Source organism: Myotis yumanensis, unplaced genomic scaffold, assembly GCF_028538775.1.
Source record: "Myotis yumanensis isolate MYYU_CA2020_CCGP unplaced genomic scaffold, mMyoYum1.0.hap1 SCAF_1, whole genome shotgun sequence".
Classification (NCBI taxonomy): Eukaryota; Metazoa; Chordata; class Mammalia; order Chiroptera; family Vespertilionidae; genus Myotis; species Myotis yumanensis.
The window spans coordinates 58186823-58211180 of record NW_027223752.1 but is presented as its reverse complement, the minus strand read 5'-3'; the positions used below and the strand labels follow the sequence as shown (position 1 = coordinate 58211180).

Below are 24358 nucleotides of genomic sequence, written 5' to 3'. Positions count from 1 at the left end.
CTCGTTACCAGGTGACTGCCAGCATATATTTAAGAGTATAGGTCACGCAAATTAAGGCACTAGCGAACCAGGACAGTGCTTCCCAAACTTTAATGTACATATAAATCAACTTGGGATCTTGTTAAAATGCAGATTTCTATGTTTTTAACAAGCTCCAGTAATGCTCATGCTGCTGATCACATTTTGAGTGGCAGAGTGCCTAGAATATTAGGTAGTCATTCAAATTACACTTATGAAGAATTTCACTAGCATGGAGAAGTCTTCAAGCTGTACTATGCAATGGAAATGCATTTTTTAATGTACAGCGTGGGACAAAATAGGTTTACAGTTGTATGTACGGAAAATAATACAATCATTAATAAATAATAATATAAGAATAATCTCTGTTTTACATATTCACAACTGTAAACCTACTTTTGCCTATCCTGTTTGTGGTATCATTTGAATTGCATTTGAAGAAAGACTGGAAAGAAATAGACATTCATGTGAAATGTAACTATTACTACTGTTTGGTAAAATTTATAGGTAATTTTTTTGCATCTTTATACTTTATAATTTCATTCAGTAAACATATCTATGCTTTATAGGGAATCTAACAGGCATTGTTGTACCTTTGTTTTCCAGCAGTACTAATGAAGATGAGGATTTGAACCCAGAACAGAAGATAGAAAGGGAGAAGGAGAGGCGGATGGCTAACAATGCCAGGGAGCGCTTGCGTGTACGGGATATCAACGAGGCATTCAAAGAGCTTGGTCGAATGTGTCAACTTCATTTAAAGAGTGAAAAACCCCAAACAAAACTCCTTATTCTTCATCAGGCCGTGGCAGTCATCCTTAGTCTAGAACAGCAAGTCAGAGGTAAGTAGATTCAGCAAAGATACCTAACTGTTCTGCCTCAGGTGGAAACATTTCTGTTTCCACTCACTCTTCTAGGCATATTGTTTGCAAGTTCAATTAGTACTTCTGCCACTGTATCATCTGGATCAAATTTCCTTTCTACTTCTCTCACCTCTGTCTCACTGTATTGGTCAGTATCCATAGGCTCAGTGCTTCACACAAACCAGCAAAGAGTAATTCTATGTAACCATGCAGAACAGCCAGCCTCCTCCTGCTGCTCAGCATTATGCTTTGTGCCTCTTTGTCTTGTTGATTCTGGTGTCCAACACTTGAGTTTACCTGCCTAGACCTGTCCTCCTCCTGCTCCTTCGGTCTTTCCTACTTCTCTGCACTCAGTTTCTTGCCTGCTTTACCCGGGGGGCATCTACTAGGTCATGCTGTTGAATAGCATGCCTGATCATGGCCCCTCCTGGCTTGGCTTCATATGGATGGCCTCTATACCCATGTCAGTAAGGTATCAGGACTTCTTTGTTGATCCCTGATCCGGAATGCCATGAACTTCTTGGGCTGGTATGCACTGGCATGCCTGTATGTCCCTAAGAGCAAAAGTGTAATTATTAGGCTCGTCCACTAGGACTCAGACAGCTCCCCCAGCTGTTCAACTTCTCAAAAAGTTTGATGGAATCTTGAAGATGCTTTGAAACTTCATTTTTTGAACAAGCATTTATTACTCTGTTCCATTCAGCTATGTGCTAGACCCTGAATTACCAGTTATCACAAACCCTTGAGAGGTTCTACCATTGATCTTGCTTTTTTGCATATTACTTGTATATCTTTTTATCCAAAGTTATGAATGCCTCATCCTAAGCCTTTTTTCAAGAATTTATAGATGTAACCTTGGGTTTCAGATTCTGCCTCTCTCTTCATTGAGAGAAATTCATCTGTCTTATTTATTGGATATTTATGTAATATTTTTATGTGAAGGAAGTTGGAAAAGAAAAAAGAAATAGGTGCCGAAACCGGTTTGGCTCAGTGGATAGAGCGTCAGCCTGCGGACTGAAAGGTCCCGGGTTTGATTCCGGTCAAGGGCACGTACCTGGGTTGCGGGCACATCCCCAGTAGGAGATGTGCAGGAGGCAGCTGATCGATGTTTCTCTCTCATCGATGTTTCTAACTCTCTATCTCTCTCCCTTCCTCTCTGTAAAAAATCAATAAAATATATTTAAAAAAAGAAAAAAGAAATAGGAGTAGACAGATGCTTGACAACTATAACCATGAAACTCTCTGCACTGATTACAGGAAGAGTACTCTCTTTAGTAGGGAAAGCAGAGTTAGAGAACTAGAACACACTTTCAGAAAAACATACAACAGTAACTTATCCATCCACTTCCCATCAGTTTCTACAAAGGTGTTGATTTTGTTTTCATGTCTAGTTTGGGCATCCCCTGGACATCCTCTGGACTCTCTGGGCTCCCCTCTGGTTTGGGAGGGTGCTCCAAGACTATAAGTAGCTATGTACATCCTGTCATCCCTGGACCAGTGTTCCACTAGGCGGGCAGCCGGACCCAGGCCCAGTGCATCTGGAGAACAGCAGGAAAAATGGCTTTCCCTCCAAGCCTCAGATTGTGCCAAAGCACTCTTGGTGCCTTGGTGCCCCACATATTAAATCCTATCTGGTCCCTGCCATTGCCGATTTAAGCCTTTACCTTATTATGACTACAAGTTTGCTAATCCTCAGCAGATTTACTTATTACCGTCATGTTTGTACTCTCAGCTTTTACTAAAGGTTGAATTACAGGTCAAGTACTTCCTCATCAAACTCCTTCACAGGGCAGTGTATCAGCTCCTCTTTCCGTAATAATTTAGACTCGATAGAACTGTTGCAATTTTAGTTTCCTGGTCTCTTAGAGAGCTGAAGGTGAGTAAACTAGGACAATGTTTCCCAAATCGGCTTGGTCGCAGGATCTCCTGAGGCTTTTCCTTTTTCTAAACACATTTCCAGACCGTAACCTAGTAGATTTTAATTTAGTTGCAACAAGATGGTCAAACATGGTAGTTTTAGCATATTCATTGATAATACTCTCCTCCTTACTAAAATGAATAAAAATGGAATTAACTCACAAGGACAGATGGGAGATAAAAGAGCAGCTGAGATAGCAAAAACTGTATTATGTACGATGGAAAGAAAGTAGAATAGTGGAAACTGACTTATTTAGAGAGAAGAAATGAAGGGGAGCCTGCAGGAAAACCAGCAAGAAGCAGAGCAGGGTGCTGCGCAGAGCCCCTTTTCCGGACGGCACTGCACTTTGGAGGTGCTGATTATTGCGGCAGCATCAGGCCGGAAGCAGAAAGACTGATTGAAGATCTTCTATGGAAAAGTTGGATCCCTAAGTCTCTTCTCCACTTCAAATTGCTTCTGCCCTCTCTTCTCTTCCACCATAAAAGACAGAAGGGGTATTTTCTAGGGGGAAAATGAAATCAGAAAGGCTGCAAATATGGATCACCAAGAAAAGCAGAGGATCTGAGAGGCATGAAATTGAACAGTGAACCCCTCGGCCCTGTGTCCTGCTTTGCTTCCCTAGTGCTGGCAGCCAAGTATATTAACCCATCTTCAAAAAATTGGAGCGTTCTTTTCTAGAGAAACTAAATGCTCTAGAGAAAAGACCTCCAGATTTAGCATTCCTGAGTAACTGTCTCAGTTTTGGATTACCATAGAGTAAAACTCTCAGAAATAAAAGTAACAGCAATTTGCTCAGTTTAAGACCTAAGAGTCCCTGATTCATAACTTATGACTGTAGTAATAATAATTATTTTCCTCTGTTTCAGAGAGGAATCTGAACCCCAAAGCAGCCTGCCTTAAAAGAAGGGAAGAAGAAAAAGTTTCTGCCGTATCGGCAGAGCCGCCAACCACACTACCAGGAACCCATCCTGGGCTTAGTGAAGCTACCAACCCTATGGGTCATATGTAAACATCAGCCAGGTAAGTAAGAGCATGAAAAGGAGGTCACCTCGTTTATCTCAAAGTTAGAACCTTTGAACAGAATGCTCTAGCGGCACTGGTTGTGCTAAAGGTCAGGTGTAATTTGGAATCCAACAGTTTACCTTTCTGTTGTATAGTCATACTTACAGAGCCAGTGTCATCTTATACCCGGTTACTATTCTCTTCAAAGTGCATCCTGTGGTTTATAAAGAATTTGGGGTTCTGTTCTGGATCATCATGAATGTCATTCTGGTCCAAGAAGAAAATAGTGCAATGACTCTTCCTCCAAAAAATACTTTTGCTGCCACTTATACTCCTCATTTCTCTACTAGAAATACTTAGCTGTATCGTCAACCAGTTTTCTGTTAACCATCCACCTCTTCTTTGCCATGAAATCTTCATACATATACAAAAAATTACTGCTTGTTTCCATTGGATCAATAATGCAAGTTTGTAATATGCATCTTTATTCCCAGTAAGAATATCAGTTACACCTTGAATCTACAGATGAATGTAAAGGTGTCATATATGCTAGAACCAGAATGCCCTTCTCTCTGGAATTTTACTTGTTGAAAGATGGTTCTTTTATTTTCCTCTTCATGGACTAAATACAGTTTACTTCCTTGTGATTTTTTTTAACTGAGTGACGAAAGTAATAGGAGATTGTTGCCCCAGTTGTTCATTTGAATCACCTTTTTCTTAACTATATGCATTTATGTTATCTATAATCTAAGTTGTATAGTTAATGTTTAGGTGGCAGAAATTAATGTAGACTGTAATTAAATATTTTGGACAGTAGCATTTTAGCTAATCATCATGGATTAGGAGTAGAACTGGGAACTTCATTTTATAATCTGCTTCAGCAATGGGTAGTTATTTTCCCAGTTTCATTAGGAGATTAAAAGCAGTAAGCAAAGATGAATGAATGGGAGGTGTGGAACAGGAAAATAATTTCGAATACAATTTCACTTGATCAGCTTTATAGCTGTCATTTTGAGCTGAAAGTCTGGAATTTGATAGAATAGTTTGCAAACTACAAACACTAGTCAGTAACTCACCCTTTCCTGAAAACTATGGTTCCTACCACCTCTACACATAGCCTTCCTAGGAACAAACTATACCAAAAAACTTCATTTGGGGCCAAGAGGAAGAATGTCAATGTAATTATTTAAGTATCGATTATATTCTAATATTAGCACACTGGATAAAACTCTTAAGCCATGTCCCCCACAAAAACCACCCAGCAATCAATCTAATTATGCAGGCCCTAGAGACTTCAGGCAAGAGCTGGTTAACATGCAGGCCCTCTAAAACCCACGCCACTGCTTCCTATTCTGTGGAAAATACAGAATATTCTGAAAAAAATTGTTTTCAAAAATAAACTTTGAAATTTTAAAATAAAAACATACCACTGTTTCTTAATGCAAAAATGACTTTCTAAATTAGCAGATTATTTTGAAAAAGTGTGATGCGAGGTAACTTCTTATGCTCAGGTCCCAGATAACCACCGGGCTGTGAAAAGAGTGCTTTATGTTCATCTGTCACATTTATCTCAGAGCCTGTGTCTTATTTTTCTTGTTTCTCTCTAGTTTGTTGCACCCGTTTTCTCTTACCCTCTCCCCCCATTTCTCTCTCTTTAACTCTCTCTCCCTACCTCACATCTATCTTCCCCGCTTCTGTTTACTTCCTGCTCTTTTTACTGCCTCTGTATCTCATATGACTTTCCTATCTCTACGCATATCTCTATAATGAGGAAATTCCCCCACTTAAATTAAACTTTTGAGATTCCTACCTATCAAAAAGAGTTTTATCAAAAATCCTTTTTTAAAAAAAAAACATAATGTAGTAAATGCACTTCGTTCCATTAGATTTTATTGGTTAGTGTTTATAATTTCATAAAGGTAGTTGTCTGGTTTCACCTGATAACCTTCAATTCTTTATAGAACTGGGCGGCAGATGAAAACCAGCAAGAGACTGAGCATCAGGAAAACTGCTAGAATCAAATTAGCTGATAAATGATCACAGAATGAATGACTGTAAAAGCACAAGAATTTTCCACCATGTAATACAAGGCCAGGTGGCTTTGAGTATCTCAGTTACCCATCCCTAAGAGCATCCCTCTATTACAAACAATACTGTGGTTATTGTTGGAAAAGGAGGTGAAAAGATGAATCTTCCTAAAACTATTTCCATAAAAAATGGCTAAAATGGACATTTTTAGAGTCACTATCTATATTATATTAAGGATATAAATATGTGTAAAATGTGGACTATACATTTTCTTAAAAATTCATTGAGCAAATATTTCTAGAGGACCTGCTATTGACCAGGAACTGGGATCAATGTGAAGATGAATGCAAAATGGTCCCTGCCTTCAGAAATGTTCAGTTTAGAGAAGATAGGTATGAACTGTTAACACAGTGTGATTGATGGGCTGAAGGTAACAGGAAATGTGTGTGTTAACATTGTGTCTTCCCTGAGAAATGCATGGGTAGAACCTCAAAGCTCAGGTATTGTCAACTGGAATGTTGCTCAAATTAAGGTTGGCTTAACTGTCACAGCTGTTGTATAATCCTGTATTTTGTGATTCTATAATCACATGATCTCTTTTAAAAATCTTACCACATCTTCAAGTAAAACTATTTTAATTACACCTTGAAAGAAAGAGGCTTATTTAGAAGTCATTTAGAAGACTGCTAATTTAGTGTAAAACTGGGTATAAGGAATGTCAACCTTTTGGGGTTTTTTTTTTTTTCTGAGGAGGTGTTTATTTTAACAATGATGTGCTAATTGGTTCTGTTCTCTCCCTTGGCTCTCCCTGCCACAGTTCCAGAGTTATCAGTAGGCTAGATAGAAGGTGAACTCTCCTCATAAGGACTGGACAACTCAGATTATCTGAAGACAAACCTGATAGGAGGGAGAAGAAAAAACAAGACACTTGAAGCAAGAAACTCAAATGTAATCCTACGATCAAAGCAACTGGTCAACACTTCCATCAGAAGTGAAGATAGGAAGCTCATCAGACAGAACGTCGCCCAGGAGACGTCTGCAGCGTGTCATTTTGTCGCAAGCAGTGTGTCGCTTCTGCACAATCAGAGATTGTCTCGATCTCTCCACTCACCGTGGAAGTTGCCTTGTGCCTAAACTGAATTGACAAATGCATTGTAACTACAAATTTTATTTATTGTTATGGAACTGTAAGGTCTACATATAAAGGGAAAAAGTTAATGTGGAAAGCTGATGTACACTCAGCTGATGCCAGCATTCGTTAAAGCTGTTCACGTGCAGAGAACAAAGCAGTGACAACCATTGGCCCTTAGCATTCCCGGCATACCTGTTAGTGTCTTAAAAGGAAGGGAAAAGTCTTTTGTTGCCCTCTCCTATCCTTTTGCCATATGAATACTGTTTTTCATAAAATAGGAAAATACTACTTGGTATAGCTTTTCTCTCACTTTCATTTTTTCATTTATTTTTTATTTTCTCGTTGTGGGTGTTATATTTGGTCTCTGAAATGGAGTAGCTTATGGTCACAGTCCAGAATCCCCCGTGTAGCCCTCTGTGCTGTGCCTGTTCACCTTACAAAGATAAGCAGAGACCATCTGTGACCATAACTTAGCTACGATTTTGAAAGGGGAAATTACGTCCCCTAGATTTTCCCAAAAATAAATGTTGCTTTATTTCCAATAATAACCAAGACTTTTCAAGCTTCTAGGTTTCATAGTAAAGCTTGTAATAGGAAGAAGTGTAAATTACAAGGGAAGAATCTACTATTTAGAAATTGCTTTGTTTTCCAAGCAGTAAGTACTACATAATAGTACTTATAAAATGTTAGCTATAAGTAAACACAAAGCGGATTTAAAATACAAAGGAGGTTTCAGGCTGTAGTTATGGTGACCCTAACAAAACCCAGTAGTCACCAAGGCAGGTAGTGTTATAAATGAGCACACCACTCTGAGGCTAGTTACTCAATGGGATAGAAGAGCAGCGGTCACCCATGTTTCCTTTTCCTAGCCTTTATTTCTGTCATTTGGATGGCTGGGCAGTGGGGAGGAATTCAGTGGGTGATTTAATCAGCTGTAAACCATCTGCCCTGCCCCAAGAAGATGAGCCAGATTAGCATTAAACCAGTGCTTGTCAGTCCATCATAATGCTGTGCACTAACGCACCCCTCTGTCACTTACCCTTAAGAGTTGTTTTTTGTTAGACATAATAAGTAAGCACTTTGAACTTCCATGAAATCTGTCTTCCACCACAACTACCCTGGGAGAGAAAAACATGCTAAACAAGGTTGTCTTGGCTTAATAATTCCTTATAGCCAGTATCAACAGTGGCAATCAGCACACAGAAGAAAGGACCCAAATCACTATGTAGCTTAAAGATTTCTGTTCATTTGAAAGAACAAAAACAAGACAGAACTTCAGATCCTCCAATCAGGATGATTCCTAACAAGTCAGTCTTTTGTGAACTTAGTGGACTTTTTAGTTACTTTAATTTGCATATATTCTCCAATTACATCAGACTCTCTCTGTGGCCTTGTTCTTCATTTCAGTGTTAATCAGCTAAACAGAAATTGTTGCTTATGATGTGTGAGTGAACATAGGCCACTGCCTGGCCTTTTCCTTCAGAGCTTGTTGTCTTTTTCGCTATATTAGACTTTGCAGTATGCCCAGAAGCTTTCCTTCATAAAATAGAGAGAAAAAAACATTTGGCTTATTTTTCACTGTAGCTAGTCTTTTATACAATAATCTTGTAAGAAAATTTCTTGAATTCTAAATATTACTCTTTCTAGATTTTTGAAATCGAAAAGTTTTCAGTAAAAAGTTTCTTACTTTATTTTATTATATTAGGTAGTAAAAATGTAGGGTTATTTACCATAACCTGTTCATTAATATCAGAAATTTACAATAGCATTTTAAGACCATAGTAGGACTCTAGCATACCGTGTAGTACCTATGGAGTATTGTAAGAGCTAATTGTCCGAGATGAATTGCTTCTCATCTTGTTCTCCAGTTTCCATTGTTGGTTTATTGCAGATTTGTATCCTGTGTCAAATTCAAGGTATTATTGATAAATCTTTTCAACCAGCAGCAAGAAGTTCAAAATTTTTCTGTCACTGTAACAGAAAACACAATATGTATATAACATTTATGTAGCAATAAATGTGCCATCTTTTTTTAACATAGTAAACTAGTGAGTTTTTTAAATTCCTCTCTCAAAGAATAATGCATTTTGTTTTCTTCATCTCATTCCTCTCAGAAATGCCCACACTGCTTTTCTTTTACCCCCGCCCCAGCTTTATTGAAATATAATTAACAGGTAACGTTGTAAAGTTTAAGGTATACAACATAATGATGTAATATATGCATATATTGCAAAATGATGACCTCAATAAGGTTATTTAACATCCATCACCTCACATAGTTGCTTTTGTGTGTGTGGTGAGAGGCGCATGCTGCTTTCATATCTGCATCATTTATAACATTAAACCCATCAGGACAGAGTCGGCCTTGTAGAACTGAGTTGGTGTTTGAGTCTGTAGCTTCTCTGGGTTTTGTATTTCTCTTGCTCTTCTGAGAGTGGCCTTTTAGCCTTTTCCTTAACTGTTTGACCAAACATCAGTTAAAAGTTAATAACTATTCATTTGTAGATCTAGAAATAAATGAAGAAAATGGAAAAATATTTAAATGAGGCTTTTCAAATGAACATTCTTCAAAGCACTTCTCACATGTTTTATGTCCCTTTTCTCACAAAAATCCTATATCATAGAGAATGGTTGTATTTACTGTTTTCAGCTAAAAAGTTCTGCTTTCATGCCAAGTAAGGGCCTGAGAAACAGTGGGTAGCCTTTCTGTGGGGCCTGTGTGTGAGGTGCCCATGGCCCTATCACACCCTCTTGGGATCTTGGCAGGATGCTTCTCCATGAATTATGAAACCCACTGTCCACAGATCATTTTGCTAACTGGGATTTGGTGAAAACAGTTAAACATGTTAATTTCATTTCTCTTTATACAAAAACAACTAAAAGTTCCATCTGAAGAAAATACAGAATGTTAGAATTGAAATGAAATCTAGAGACCATCTTATTAACTGCCTCAGTAGTCTATACTAATAAAAGGGTAATATGCTAATTAGACCAGACGTCTTCCGGATGTCCTAGACAAAGCCACAGTGGCGGGGGCCAAGGTAGAGGCAGTTAGGGGTGATCAGGCCGGCAGGGGAGGGCAGTTAGGAGCAACTAGGCAAGCAGGGGAGGGCAGTTAGGGGTGACCAGGCTGGCAGGTAGAGAGGTTAGGGGTGATCAGGCAGGTGAGCAGTTAGGAGCCAGTGGTCCTAGGTTGCAAAAGGGATGTCCTGGATTGGAGAGGGTGCAGGCCGGGCTGAGGGGTCCTCCCTCCCCCGTCCATGAATTTCGTGCACCAGGCCTCTAGTAGATGTATAAAAACAAAGGCCCAAAGAGGTTGTATTTCTACAAGAACACACACCTAGTAACAGATCAAGATGCTTAAAACTTTGCCTACAAATCTTGGAGCCTTGATTTGTTATTCTTTCTCTTGAAAGATTTGTAAGCCAGTTCTATTCGTTGGATTTATTTTTCTCTCTACTACATTTTCTTTCATTTTTCTCCTAGTTGATATATTTTTCCTCCCGTGGAAACTCAAATTTTAAGTAGACATCACATCATGTGTGTGGATGTATGTGTGTGTGTTCTAAAAGTTAAGAGTATTAGCTTTGGCATCATCAGCCCTCAATTTAAATCCAAGCTCAACATCTAATTAACTGCATTTCCTTATCTGAAACATGGAGATACATGTTAGCGTTGTGTAAGTACTAGATGAAACAATGGGTGCAAATAGGATGGGCCTGCAGACCCTGATGCAGGCCTGACATCTGTGGAGGCAAAGAGGAAGGAGGGTGAGGCTGCCGTGGAGTTCTGGGAGTGTCCTGGCCTGCCCAACGGGGACCAAGACCATTCCCTATTGAGGAGTCTAGTGTTGGGCAGAAACGTTAAGGAACTAATATCTGTTGTGGTCAGTCACTGGCTGTGAGTCACCTGGGGCGATAGACCTCAGAATACTGCAGCAGAGGTATCGCACCTGCAGGTGACAGCGGACCGCACTCTCCAGACAGGTGTTCCCCCAAAAGGTCTCAGAAATGGGTGTCCGCCGAAACCGGTTTGGCTCAGTGGATAGAGCGTCGGCCTGCAGACTGAGGGGTCCCGGGTTCGATTCCGGTCAAGGGCATGTACCTGGGTTGCGGGCACATCCCCAGTGGGAGATGTGCAGGAGGCAGCTGATCGATGTTTCTCACTCATCGATGTTTCTAACTCTCTATCTCTCTCCCTTCCTCTCTGTAAAAAATCAATAAAATATATTTTTTTAAAAAAAGAAAAAAGAAGTGGGTGTCCACAGCTTCCACAACACCTGTGTGTTACTCCCCACAGAACTGGCAAACAAAACCAACTGTCCTCTGCAGTTGCTGGAACGGTAGGTAACCTCCGCAGGCTGATTAGTATTTCAAAATCTGGAATTCTTTCTCCCTTGGCATTCCACAAAGTGCACCCACACATGTGATCGGGAAGGGTGAATTCCTCCCTCGCCTTCATGGGCTGCGACATGGGCTGGCAAATGGTGCCGAGGCCCTGCGGCTGCTGGCCGTAGTATTCTGGTGCTCCCAGGACATCATAGTCCCAGGCGGTGGATGGCCCACAGTCTTTGTGGCCACCTGGGTTAGACGGCCACATGTCCTCGTGGGGCGTTTCCCTGTGAGAGCGTCCCAGCCCCGGCAGCTCTTACCTCTGCCCTGTACTGGGGCATGTCCCTGGCAGTACAAACACCCAGTTTTCTTCTGTCCTCATCTGTCCCTGTCGAAGCACTTACTTCGGAAGATAGCCTGGAAGGTTTTTTCTGTACCCTTTGGCCCAGACCTACAATCTCGTCCCAAAACTGACACGGGGCTCTGCTGCATAGAGCCAGGCTCTGCTTGCTGGAGGCTCCCCGGCCCCGGCCCCGGCCCCTCACTAACGTCCCGCAGCTCCCCGAGCCGTTTTGCCCGCGCGCACTGTAAGCACAACCGCCTTTCAAAGCCTGTGAACACGTTTGCAGCCTGAAAAAATGTGTCCAAAAATAGACTACCGAAATCAAATTCATTTCAAAAACAATTATTTAAAAATCATCTCGACTTTTTATAGCAAAATAAAATTACTTAATGTGGGATTTGAGCTCATTTTAATATGTTTCATATGATGGAGGCTAGGACTTCCAAAGGTCTTAAAAACATCCTGGGCTTCTTCCATGCCAGTCTCTCGGTTACCCTTTTCCCCTCTGGTTTACTGATAGTCTCCGGGGGGCGGGGAGGACTACAGCTGTGCCTGCCCCCTGGAGGCAAGGACCCTGTGGGCATCGCCGAAGATCTGCTCTGCCTAGACCCGCAGGACCCCCGGGACAGCACGGGTTTTTAACAGACCGCATTCCCCTGCTCCCAGGGCCAGGTCTTTCCTTCCTCTGTCCCTTGCAGCCCTGTGAGAGGTTTTGCTTTCTCCCATTTCCTGGACCTTGTGCAGACCCCTTTCCTGCACCCCTGAGTCTTTTCTCCTAATCATTTGGCTGAGGTGGCCACCCGGTGTTGGAAGCAGGCTGTGGCCTCCGGTCTGTCAGCAGGAAGGACTCCCTTGTCCATCGTGGGAGTGACCCATGATGACCCCCTGTGACCAGCCCCCCACACCGATGCTCCAAGAAGTTGCACAGTAATGAAGCTCCAACCTCACACTCAGGAGGTGCGGGCTGGAAGGCCCCCTCCCCTGACACCTCACCCTCAGGCTGGCCCACACCCGCTCATCCCGCCCTCCCACAGGCCATCGCGCTGGTCCTCATTAAGGCCTGTGATGAAAGGCGCAGGGTTGTTTTTCAGACTCGGCAGTGAGTTATTGATCAACACTGATAGTGCGAGAAGCTCGCCCTCACCCGGACTGGCAGAGATTAATGAGCTTGATTCCCAAGCATAATCCTAATTAGGCGCAAAGAAGAAAGGAGAGAAACACAAAGGCCCTATTCTTCCCAAACAACCACCGGCCTTCTGTCCAGGGGTGGAGAGGGAGGAGCAGGAAACCGAAGGAAGAAGCAGGTAAACATGTCCCAGCACCTGAGTGCTCCCTGCCTGGTGCAAACCCGGGGCAGCCAGCCCCGGAGCACAAACAACGGCGAGGAGGGACGCCTCCTGCAAGGATCACACATGAAAATGTACGTGTTTTCCTTGCTTTGCTCCCTGCCCACTGATGCACAGGGAGGCACGGTTAAGCGGGAGGCACCTGCTTAATTTGAAGTACCTGCTCGAGGCTTGCTCAGCTGTGGGGACTGAGGATGCCGCGGTGGAGAAAGAACTCCGCTCCATTGGGCTGGGGGCAGGGCTGGAGGGGAAGGGGTAATCGCCTGCAACCTGGGAAGCGGGAGCCAACTTGTTCTATTATTGGCGTTTTCTAGAACTTTTCAGCCAGGATGGATGGCCCAAATGGCTCTTCACAGGTGGGGAGGGCAACAGAAGGTAGGAGGGACCTGCGACGTAGCAGCCGTGAGATTTGTAGCCAGCTTAACACTGTGAGCTGCAGTCTCTTGTGCAGAAGGGGGATAATGAACGCCGTGCTGGCTCACGTGACGGCGGCGGTGAGAACTGAGGCACTCAGAGGGCATGGCACAGAGCGGCCCTTCCTACCCCTAAGGACAGCAGGCAGGGAGCAGCGACTCAGACACTGGGCTGGGTGCCGCCTGCCTCCGCCAGGGCAAAGCTTCACCCATGAGCCGGCCTCCCCTGCGCCCTTGCAGGACTCCCGTGGCTCAGAAGCTCTCCGAGGTCCCCAACAGGGCTGAGACCCCTACTGCTGACCGTCTCCCAGAGGAAGGGCTGTGTCCCGGTGCAGCCTTTGGGGAGGGAGGGGCAGGGGGGGGAGGGGGGGGACGTGTCCAGATCTGCCCAGGGAGGCTGGTAATGGGGAGAGAAGAGTCTGCCAACCAGTTTGGGAAAAGTGGATTTTGCAACAACCTGGATGATGTTAAGTGCTTGGGGGGCCTGGGAAGACCGAATGTGTAATATTGGAAAAGAGGCTGCCTAAACACAGCAATTAGGAGGCTCCTTTGTAGTGATATGAAAGAGATGGACTGGGTTTATCCGACATCAAAGGACAGGAGATACAATGGGGACGAGGCCCCTGGGCAGCGTGGGTAGGGCTGGAGCGAGACTCCCGCAGTCTGGGGCGGGGAAGGAGCGTTCCCCATAGTGTGTGTTTTGAGGATCGCTTTGAAGTCCCTCAGCCCCCCTCGCCCCCCCCACTCCGCCCCGCCAAACCTCTCCTGCTCATTTAACACACTTCCTAAAACCCAGCTCTCAGATTCAGCTTTAACCTCCCAAAGCCGCCTCTCACAGCAGCCTTTACCGGGGGAGGCCCAGGAGCCTGCCCCCTATTTGCTGCTGGGAACGGGGGTGCTGACAGACTGCTCCCTTTGTGAGGATAAACCAGGCCGGGGCGGGGGGGGGGGGGGGGGGGGGGGGGGGGGCAGGCGCAGTCCTTCCATCGGGGCTCTGAAGCTCCACAGAGCCGGGTGGGCATCCTGCTCTGCCTCCACTGGCCGGCAGCCGTGGGCAAGGCCCCCAGCCTCCTTGAGCATAAATGGCCTTGCTTGTGAAATGGAAACGCTGATCCCTAAACTGCCAGGTGTGGTGCAGGGGAGAGGGAAGTTGGAGAAAAGGAGGAAGAGGATCCTTTGGGTGGGTTCTATTGGGCGCAGGAAGAACTGAACCATCGCCCCAGGGCACCTTCCCCAAGGCCCCAGGCTGAGCGCATCCTCCTGGGCCGGCTGTCCCCGGGCTGGGCACCCACTGCAGGCCACCAGCCCAGGCCGGCCTGTTGGAACACAGAATGACTTTTGAGGTTCATTTAACCCCAAAATTCAATGTTTCTTACATCTCAGTCCCACATTTTGAGGTGTTTTATTTTAAAATATTCTAGTAAAAAATGTACAGAGTAGATAAAACAAGAATGTCAGAATATCCTACAGGGAACAACTGCTTGCTATGATAAGCACTGATCACCAGGGGGCAGATGCTCAACTCAGGAGCTGCCCCCTGGTGGTCAGTGTGCTCCCACAGGGGGAGCTCTGCTCAGCCACAAGCCAGGCTGAGGGCTACTAGGCAACGCTAAGGATGTCCGACTGCAGCTTAGGCCCAGGGGCCCTGGACTGCAAGAGGACACAGGCTGGGCTGAGGGACACCCCCAGCCGAGTGCACGAATTTTCATGCACCAGACCTCTAGTTGATAATATTGTGTGTTTTTATGTTTTTCATAATAAAAAGTTAAAGTCAGAAAAGACATGTCAGGCTCTTGGAGCTCCAGTTTCCTGGCGGGTGGAGCTGAAGCTGAGCCCAGGGGGCTTCCGCCTCTCCCTCCCTGCAGGAGTGGGGGTCTCCTGTAGTGGCAGCTCAGTTGGTTAGAGCATCATCCCTATACACCAAGGCTGTGGGTTTGATCCCCAATCAGGACACACACAAGAATCAAACAATGAGTGCATAAATACGTGGAACAACAAATCAATGTTTCTCTCTCTCTCTGAAATCAATAAATAAAGTTTAAAACAAACAAACACGATTTGTCACTAGTGGTTAAGGTGGGGTCTGTTGAGTTTCTCCCTGACAAAGTTACTGTTTTCCCTCCATGTTCTGTTCCTTGGAAGCCACTAAGTCCAGGAAGGAGTATTCGGATGTATATTTGGATTCTTCTGTAAGGTAGGCTTGTCCCTCCTCCCTTATTCTACCTAATCCTTTTAGGCCTCAGTTTCTCATCTGTGGAATGGGGAGAATAGCGTTACTCAACCGAGAGGGCCGTTGGAAGGTTTAAATAATGGAATGTGTGGAAAGCACTTGGCTTTAGCAGAGGCTAAATACTGCAGTTGGGAAGGATCCAAAGACACATCACACAAATGCGGAGTCAGTACCTCTAGGCCCATTCGGCAGCCGTCCATGTTGGTTTCCCCAGACCCCATCTGAGAGGAGCCGCAAGGGCCGGGCTGGTGCCGGCCTGCTCGAAGCTCCTCCCGCGAGCCCTGCTGATGAGCGAGCGGGGACCTCTGCAGACACCATGTCCCAAGCTCCCTGAAGGCACAGCCTCGCAGGCAGAAAGGGAGCAGGCCAGGTCGAGAGAACCCCAGAGGAGCTGGGCGGAGGCATGACGTGTGGATGGGATTTGGCTGAAAGGTGGTAACCGCTCTGAGACAGGATCGAGCAGAGCCTGCCTGTGAGCACTCAGTAATTTCTCTTTGATTGAATGGCTCAGTGAACAACTAAACGAAGAACACTGGACTGGGAATCCAGTTATTTGGGGCTTGCATTCCAGTTTTTTTGTGTGGGTTTTTTGTTTTTTTTGGGTTTTTTTGCCAGCTTGCTGTGTGACCCTGAGCGAGTTACTTAACTTGTCTGGGCCTCATATTCCATCTGTGCAAACTGTGAGGAAGTTAGAAGAGACAGGGACTAAGTCCAGGCTGTAAAGGCAAGGCACCGGCCCTTCTTCTCCCTCTGTCACCCCACTTTCCAGGACCCAGCCTAGCTGTGGGACTCCTTTCTGGGTGATCAAAGCACACGCCGCAATCTGAGAGCTTATCAGGGAGCCTGCGCTGTTAGAAGCTTATCAGCGTGTGCAGTAAAGGCTGTTGCAATACTTGTTCCGCCTGCTTTGCTCTGTGCTTCCTGCACGCGCTGCCTTTGTTTCTCTTGTCTCCCCCTGACTATTCTCATCTCATGTTTGTCCTGGCTGCTGAAAGGGCCACATTGGTTTTCACTACAAATAAGATCCCTGAGTGGGGTCCTTGGAGTGGGGGTCCTCAGAGGTGGCCCCACCGGCCTCCCTCTGAAAGGTGGGTCCACCCTTCTCTTTCCTCCCTGTTTATTTTTAGACAAAGACAAGCGATGGAGGGGCTCTGTGGGTCCTAGCCTTCCGAGGGGAGGGTCAGCTTAGGTGCCTCCTCCCTCCCCACCCCCACCCCGCCCTGTCACTCATGGCCTTACTGTGAGTATTCCTGGACCTGGACGGGGGACAGCAGTTCCCTTGGCCCTCAGGAAGGAAGCACAGAGTCTGGGAGAGATGTCGCCAGACAGACAGGAAACGGCTTTTCAGAGGTGGGGTTGGGTGAGCGGGGAGGATGAATTACTTCTAACGTTGGGTTGTTTTCCATCCTGGACCGCTCCTTCCTGGGACGGCTTTCCAGGGCTGAGCTGCCTCTGCCCCTGCTGCCCCCGCATCGCAGTGTATCCAGCCCGGAGCCTGCGTCCTGGGCCTTTTCCTGTCCTGCCCGCTTTCCTGGAGACACTGTGGCCTCTGGTCACCCAGGCCCAGAGCGCTGTGCACCCGGCCCAGCCCTCCGTTAGCTCCCAGCGCTGGGGCGCCCCCTGCTGCCTGCAATTGTTGGGACCGTTGGGCAGAAGTTCGATTTGGGGGTGTCTGGGTTCAACATCCCCTGGGCCACAAACTTAGTGGCAATCAATCAAAAAGAGCTCCTCAGTGCCCCAGGCCAGCACCCCGCTGGGCATTGCGGGGGGGGGGGGGGGGGCGGGGCACGGGAAGACGCCGGCTCTGCTGGGCTACGATGGCCCGGGCACCCCTGCCTGCGTCCTGCCAGGATGCTAGTGCCCCCTGACCTGGCAGCCAGACCCCGGGTTCTGGGCCAGCCTTGCCCCTCTGAGGGGAGAGTCCCTATGAGGAGGGCAAGCAAGCGGGCAGCATCGAAGTGAGGTGCTTTCTCTGCAGCTCCCTCAGGGCTCCCCCTCCTCTGGGACCAAGCGTCAGCCATGCCTGGGTCCTGGCCTCATCCCTGTGCCTCCTCCCCTGAACATGGTTTTCCATCTTCCAAGGGCCAGAGCCTCCCCCCGCCACCACACACACACGCACACCCAACCCCCTGCCCAAGCTGTGAGGCCTCTGGGCACAGGGCACCGCACCAGCACCAGGGCCGACTCTCCCAGGAGGCCCGGAGGCTCGGTGCCCAGGACCTCCACATTATAGGGGCCTTGGGGAATATTTCAATTTCGTTAAAATCAGAGAGAAGAAATATACTTTTTGGTTGAGGAACAAGTTTTAATACACAATATTGACATATTCATCTTTATACCCACGCAGTTGACCATTATTTCCTGATGGAGAAAAGGGCCCGTGAAGGCAAGTGCCAGCCCACCCAACCCCAGGGCGCCCGGCACAGCCTCTGCCCGGGCGGCCTCGGAGGGCGGCGAGGCCGAAGTGCTGGCGAAGGCAGATCCTCAGACCAGGCAGCGCTAGGACGCTCTCTGGAGAGCCTCATGTGGAGTCTTTGCCTTTTATTTTTATTTTCTCTCTGAATAAAGATGTGTGATGGTTACGTTGTCAGAGGACAAACAGAACCTTGGCTTGTGTTTCACCGAGGAAATGGGTCTTGTGCACTCCTGGCTGTTCCCTTGTGTCCCTGGTAATTATGGACTCTCCCCTTTGCCATGGAGGGAGGTCAGGGTGCTGGGGGGAGAGGGCAGGCACTCCCTCCCGGACCCTGGAGCCCCTGTTCTCCCTGCAGCTGCTCTTCCCCCAGCGGCCCTCCTGCATGTCCTCAGGCCTGGCCTTCTCAGGGGTTCTAGCAACGTCTTCGGCACCTACTGTGTCACCTCCCCCAGTTCCAGGCTGCTCGGCGGCCTTCACAAAGTACCACAGGCGGCTGAGCAACAGAAATGTATCCTCCCACCACACGGAGGCTAAAGATCCAAACCAAGGCGCTGGCGGGCAAGCGGGCGGGTGGGTTCCCTCCGGGTGCAGACGGCCGCCTCCTCCCTGTGTTCCCACAGGGCCTTCCCTCTGTGCCTGTCTGGGTCCTCAGCTCCTCTTGTAAGAGGACACCCGTCACCGGGTTAGGGTCCACCCCAATGACTTCATTTCAATTATCCCCTTAAAGACCCATCTCCAAGCATATTCACAGTCTGTGTCTGGGTGTTAGGACTTCAGTATGTGACTGGGGGGGCGGTGGGGGGGATTAACTCAGTCCCTAACACCCACCACCGCCTCCACATCCCAGCCCAGAACCACAGGCCCTGAGCTTGTGAAGGTGACAAGCTGATGAGTAACAGGCAACACAGAGCTTCTGGCTGCAGGTCAGGGTGCTGGGAGCCGGGCGGCTCCCTGAGGCAACACTGGATGGCATGGAGGCCGGAGAGACCGCTCTGCCCGGGGAGGAGAGATCGCTCTGCCCACGGAGGGGGTGGGGGGGTGGGGGGGGGGACTGCCTCTTGCTGCGGGTGCAGTGACGATCAGCAGTGGGAAGGGTGCCCTCCGCTCTAAATCTGTGCGGTTCTCTTCTCTCCGGGCTGACAGTAGAAGCAGCAGTCCCTGCCTCCAGGCCCACCGGGCCCATGTGGCTCCACCTGAACACTGCCTGCCCTTCTGACCCAAAAGTCTGATCCTCGTTCTAATAATTACTCAACAACTCTAGCTCCAAATTCATGAACTGAGCCCACGAGGAATGCCCTGGAGGACCCTTTTTGATGGGAGAATCTTGCACAAGCCTAATCTGCACGTAACCAGTCGTGAGGGAGAATCTTCTTGGAAAGATGCCAACTGCTGAAGGGCTTCCCCCACGACACCCCGATTTTCTTGTCCCACCTATCTGACTGCTGCATACTCAAAGGGGTCAAGTTCATTCAAGAAGCTTAAGAGTCCCGGCCTGTGTGGTTCAGTGGTTGAGCGTCGACCTATGACCAGGAGGTCACAGTTGGATTCTGGGTCAGGGCACATGCCCAGGTTTCGGGCTCGATCCCTAGTAGGGGGCGTGCAGGAGGCAGCCGATCATGATTCTTTGTCATCATTGATGTTTCTGTCTCTCCCTCTTCCTTCCTCTCTGAAATCAATAAAAACATATTGGAAAACAAAAAAGCTGACGAGGAGCAACGTGGGGCAGGTTGATCTTTTCACAAAAGGAACTATCCCCTATATTCCAGAGCCAGATGCAAACTTAAAAACATATTTTTGAAGCTAAAATACTGTTTGGTGTTTTCCGAGCTGGTGTCCCTCTCCTTCCCACAGTTCCAGGTGGTCTCTCTGCCGAGCCCAGCATCTCTCCCATCAGCAAAATGACAAATAGCTGCGGGATCACCTGTTCATTGACCATTTGGGCAGGAACCCTTCCTGGCCTCCCGTAACCCTGCCCACCTTGGTCCGGGCGGGGCGGGGGCGGGGGTGCAGGGGGGGCGGCGGTGGGAGCCGTTGTTGCAGCTGTCCCATCTCCTTCAAAGCAGCCGCCTGGTAGGTCTCCCAGTGCTGCCGGCTTCGGAGGACACCACACCATCCTGATTGCCACTCAGCCCGAGTCACTGGTGCAGAATCACAGCGTCTCCCCAGCTACCCCGAGGTGAGACCCCGAAACCCGGAGTGAGCCACGCCCGCTGCCCTGCCCTCGCTAACAAATGAGCCACAGCTCCTCTCGCCGGCCCTCTTCCCAGGAAGCGCCTGGAGCAAAGGGGAAGCCTTCCTGGGATCCCTGTGAGACTCTCAGCAGATGCTGCCTCTGCCGCCTTTCCTGCAGCCTTGCCTCCCTAAGCACACGGACTGCCCCTCCCCTAACCCAGCCCGATGTCCCCCAACCCAGCCCGATGTCCCCCCCTAACCCAGCCCGATGTCCCCCCCAACCCAGCCGATGTCCCCCCTAACCCAGCCCGATGTGCCCCCCAACCCAGCCCGATGTCCCCCCCAACCCAGCCGATGTCCCCCCTAACCCAGCCCGATGTCCCCCCCTAACCCAGCCCGATGTCCCCCCTAACCCAGCCCGATGTCCCCCCTAACCCAGCCCGATGTGCCCCCCTAACCCAGCCCGATGTCCCCCCTAACCCAGCCCGATGTCCCCCCTAACCCAGCCCGATGTGCCCCCCTAACCCAGCCCGATGTGCCCCCCAACCCAGCCCGATGTCCCCCCTAACCCAGCCCGATGTCCCCCCCAACCCAGCCGATGTCCCTCCCTAACCCAGCCCGATGTCCCCCCCTAACCCAGCCCGATGTCCCCCCTAACCCAGCCCGATGTGCCCCCCAACCCAGCCCGATGTCCCCCCTAACCCAGCCCGATGTCCCCCCCAACCCAGCCGATGTCCCCCCCTAACCCAGCCCGATGTCCCCCCTAACCCAGCCGATGTCCCTCCCTAACCCAGCCGATGTCCCCCCCCTAACCCAGCCCGATGTCCCCCCCCTAACCCAGCCCGATGTCCCCCCCCTAACCCAGCCCGATGTCCCCCCTAACCCAGCCCGATGTGCCCCCCAACCCAGCCCGATGTCCCCCCTAACCCAGCCCGATGTCCCCCCCAACCCAGCCGATGTCCCCCCCTAACCCAGCCCGATGTCCCCCCTAACCCAGCCGATGTCCCTCCCTAACCCAGCCGATGTCCCCCCCTAACCCAGCCCGATGTCCCCCCCAACCCAGCCGATGTCCCTCCCTAACCCAGCCGATGTCCCCCCCCTAACCCAGCCCGATGTCCCCCCCCTAACCCAGCCGATGTCCCCCCCCCTAACCCAGCCGATGTCCCCCCCCTAACCCAGCCCGATGTCCCCCCCCTAACCCAGCCCGATGTCCCCTCCCCTAACCCAGCCCGATGTCCCCCCCCTAACCCAGCCGATGTCCCCCCCCTAACCCAGCCCGATGTCCCCGCCCCTAACCCAGTACAACGCAGGCAGCGTCATACCCAGAAGGTTGCGTTCGTGTCAGTGCTCACATCCAAGGGCTCTATTTATCTCGGGACCTCAGAGGCCCGCCCCGTATCTCCCAGGCCCTCTGGGGGCTCCAGACACTGTCTCAGCGGAGTCCACCAACAGTCCTTTCACCAGAACCCCCAGTGGCGTGTGTTCACGCTGGGACGCTCAACACACGGCCCACCGCACGGCCCCTGCGAGGGCTGCCCCGGGCTCACTGCGTGCAGAGCAGACCCCTCGCGTGGCCCACAGGGTGCTGGGCCTCCCCCCACGCCCAGGGCAGGGCACGCTGTGCTCCCTGCAGCTGGCAGGCTCCTGTCCCACCGGGTGTCTCCCTCTCCCACCCTGACCTAGAGCCTCTACTGTACTCTGTGCCCCACAAAGACCCTCGTGAAAACCTCACAGGACAAAGGCTTCGTTCCTGGGGCAGGTGGCTGTTCCCAGGCTCCTTCACCCAAAACACACTTCTTGTTGCTTCCTTCCCTCCTCACACATCACAGCAAACAAGGCCCAGAGGCTGCCGGCCAAAGACTCATTGGGCGTAGCTGTGCCCGGAACCCAGGGCTAGGCTCAGCTGAGTGCCCCCCCTCCCCCCCCCCTGCCCACACCCCCACACCCCGGCTGCGGTTCTACCTGGAGACCCTTCCCACCTCGGTCCTGACAAGGAGCTGGGCGCGGTGTCGGTGTCTGTGGACTAACACAGGCAGCGTCACATAGCCTGGCTCTCCACGCAGAAGGCCAAGGGCACCGAGCCCAGGCGGACGGCATTTCTCCGATAACATTGCCCAACCTCTTATTGGAAATGATGTCATTGTTATGATTTTCTAAATCATCAATGGGTTAATGTTTTCAGTCACCAGTGGCATGTTTTACCGACTACTATCCCACTTAAGTGGGGGAGGCTCACCAGATTAGTAAAATGAAATGTGAATCGCACCTTTTACACAAAATGGCTTCAAGTAAGTGTGGAAGCTGGAGCGAGATACATTGCAGGCAGGAAAACTCCTTTGGGATCTTTAAGGAAAACGGTGCGTCATCAGCGTATCAGTTACTCTGTGGAAATGGGAGGTGTGTATAGTTCTGGACAGGCCTGCTCATTCTCCACCACAGTGACATCTGCTGACGGCCGCATTTGCTCAGCTGACTTTGCCCTCACAATTTCCACCCAAGCAAACGCCAGCCCAATTCTGCAAAATATCACACATCTCAACGCGCTGCAATTAGGGACATTCTTGACATCGCCCCCTGCTTTATCCCAGGCTCTTGAAATGCTTTTCACAGAAACTGCCTGGACCTGTGGAAAACAGGCCGTTCTGATATTTTATTTTTGAAGATTAGTCGCAGAAATGTTGAGGTTGTGAGCTGCCTGAGTCCCAGGGCCCAGGCTCCCCACCTGCCATCTCTGCCTCGGTTACTGGGCACCAAGGCCCTCTGCTCGCAGCCCGGAGCTCGGAGCAAAGGCCCTGGTGGACACCGCAGGGCCCTGCGCGATGACAGCGCACGCCCGGCCTGGCCGGCGGCTGCTGCCTGGCACAGACCACGCTCCCGTCTGAGCCCCAGGCCAAGGGGAGAGCGGGGACTTGTTTTCCACATGCATCTCAAGGCCACGAGCACGGAACCCCACGGCTTCCTGGCAACGGGGTGGTTTTCACGCTTCTATTTTTAAAACCCTGGAAAGGAGTAACCTGGGGGGCCGGGGTGGTTGGGTGGATGTCTTTCCAAAGTTCTCCCGGGCAGAGGCCCTGCCCTGGCAGGGGTCCCAAAGCAACTGTGAAACCAAAATGCCACAACAGGGCCCGCTCTGCCAGCCTGCTGCTCAGATGACAGAAACAGAAACACCGCGGCACCGGCCCTCACAGTCTGTTCTCCGTGCGCTAAGGAGTACACGCCGGCCTCGGTTCCCCCGCCTCCCTGCCCCCCCCCCGCCCCCGGCTTCTGATTACTGTCCCCCTGTCCCCAACCCTGTGCAGGCAGTGCATCCTGTTGCAGAGCCTGCGGAGGGAGGTCAGCACCAGGGGCTTGTGAGGGGGCATTCCTGGGGCTCTAGCCGCAGAAGAGAAGGGAAGTGGTGGGAAGGGGGCAGTGGACTTTCGGGTGCCCGGCAGCTGGGTGACCCCTCAGAACTGCAAAGGAGCCTGGGGGTGGGGGCTTTAGAGCCCCAAGCCAGTCAGGCCTTGGGAGTGGCCACCTGGGGAGGAGGTGGGGCTGGGGTGAGGGGCTGACCTCGCAGGCCTGGCTGTGGGCAGCATCCCCGCCTCGGCGGGAGGAAGCCCTTCCTGCCTGAGGCGGGACCTGACTGCTCAGGGCTCCCGTGACAGCATTCGTGTCTCTTCTTTCAGCTGCAAACTTTTAAATATATATATATTTTTAAAAATATATTTTATTGATTTTTTACAGAGAGGAAGGGAGAGAGATAGAGAGTTAGAAACATCGATGAGAGAGAAACAGCGACCAGCTGCCTCCCGCACATCTCCCACTGGGGATGTGCCCGCAACCCAGGTACATGCCCTTGACCGGAATCGAACCCGGGACCCTTGAGTCCGCAGGCAGACGCTCTATCCACTGAGCCAAACCGGTCTTGGCATCAGCTGCAAACTTTTAAAAAATTGAGGCGAAATTCACAAAACACAAAGTCATGAGATTAACCATTTTAAAGCGTACTGTTTAGTGGCATTTGGTGCCTTCACAATACTATGCAACTACCACCCACATCCAGTCTCAGCACATTTTCATGAAAACCCCAAACCCATTAAACAGTCCCTTCCGTCCCCCCTCTTCCAGCCCCTGGCAACCACGTCTGCTTTCTTTCTCTGTGCATTT

The 24358-nt window shown here is 49.4% G+C and overlaps 1 protein-coding gene across 6 annotated transcripts in view; it reads left to right on the top strand.

The window, feature by feature from the left end:
* Positions 1 to 11074, top strand: part of TCF12 (transcription factor 12) — a 365067-nt gene extending 353993 nt beyond the window's left edge. For 4 of the 6 annotated variants that reach the window (XM_070421983.1, XM_070422000.1, XM_070422011.1 and 1 more), the window contains 3 exons: positions 625 to 857; positions 3663 to 3816; positions 6644 to 11074. In XM_070421983.1, the coding sequence (XP_070278084.1) occupies positions 625 to 857; positions 3663 to 3805 (376 nt within the window). In that variant the 3' untranslated portion in view covers positions 3806 to 3816; positions 6644 to 11074. The remainder of the gene's footprint in view (positions 1 to 624; positions 858 to 3662; positions 3817 to 6643) is intronic. The other 2 variants (XM_070421990.1, XM_070422034.1) reach the window with 1 other exon arrangement.
* The last annotated feature ends 13284 nt before the right edge of the window (positions 11075 to 24358 follow it).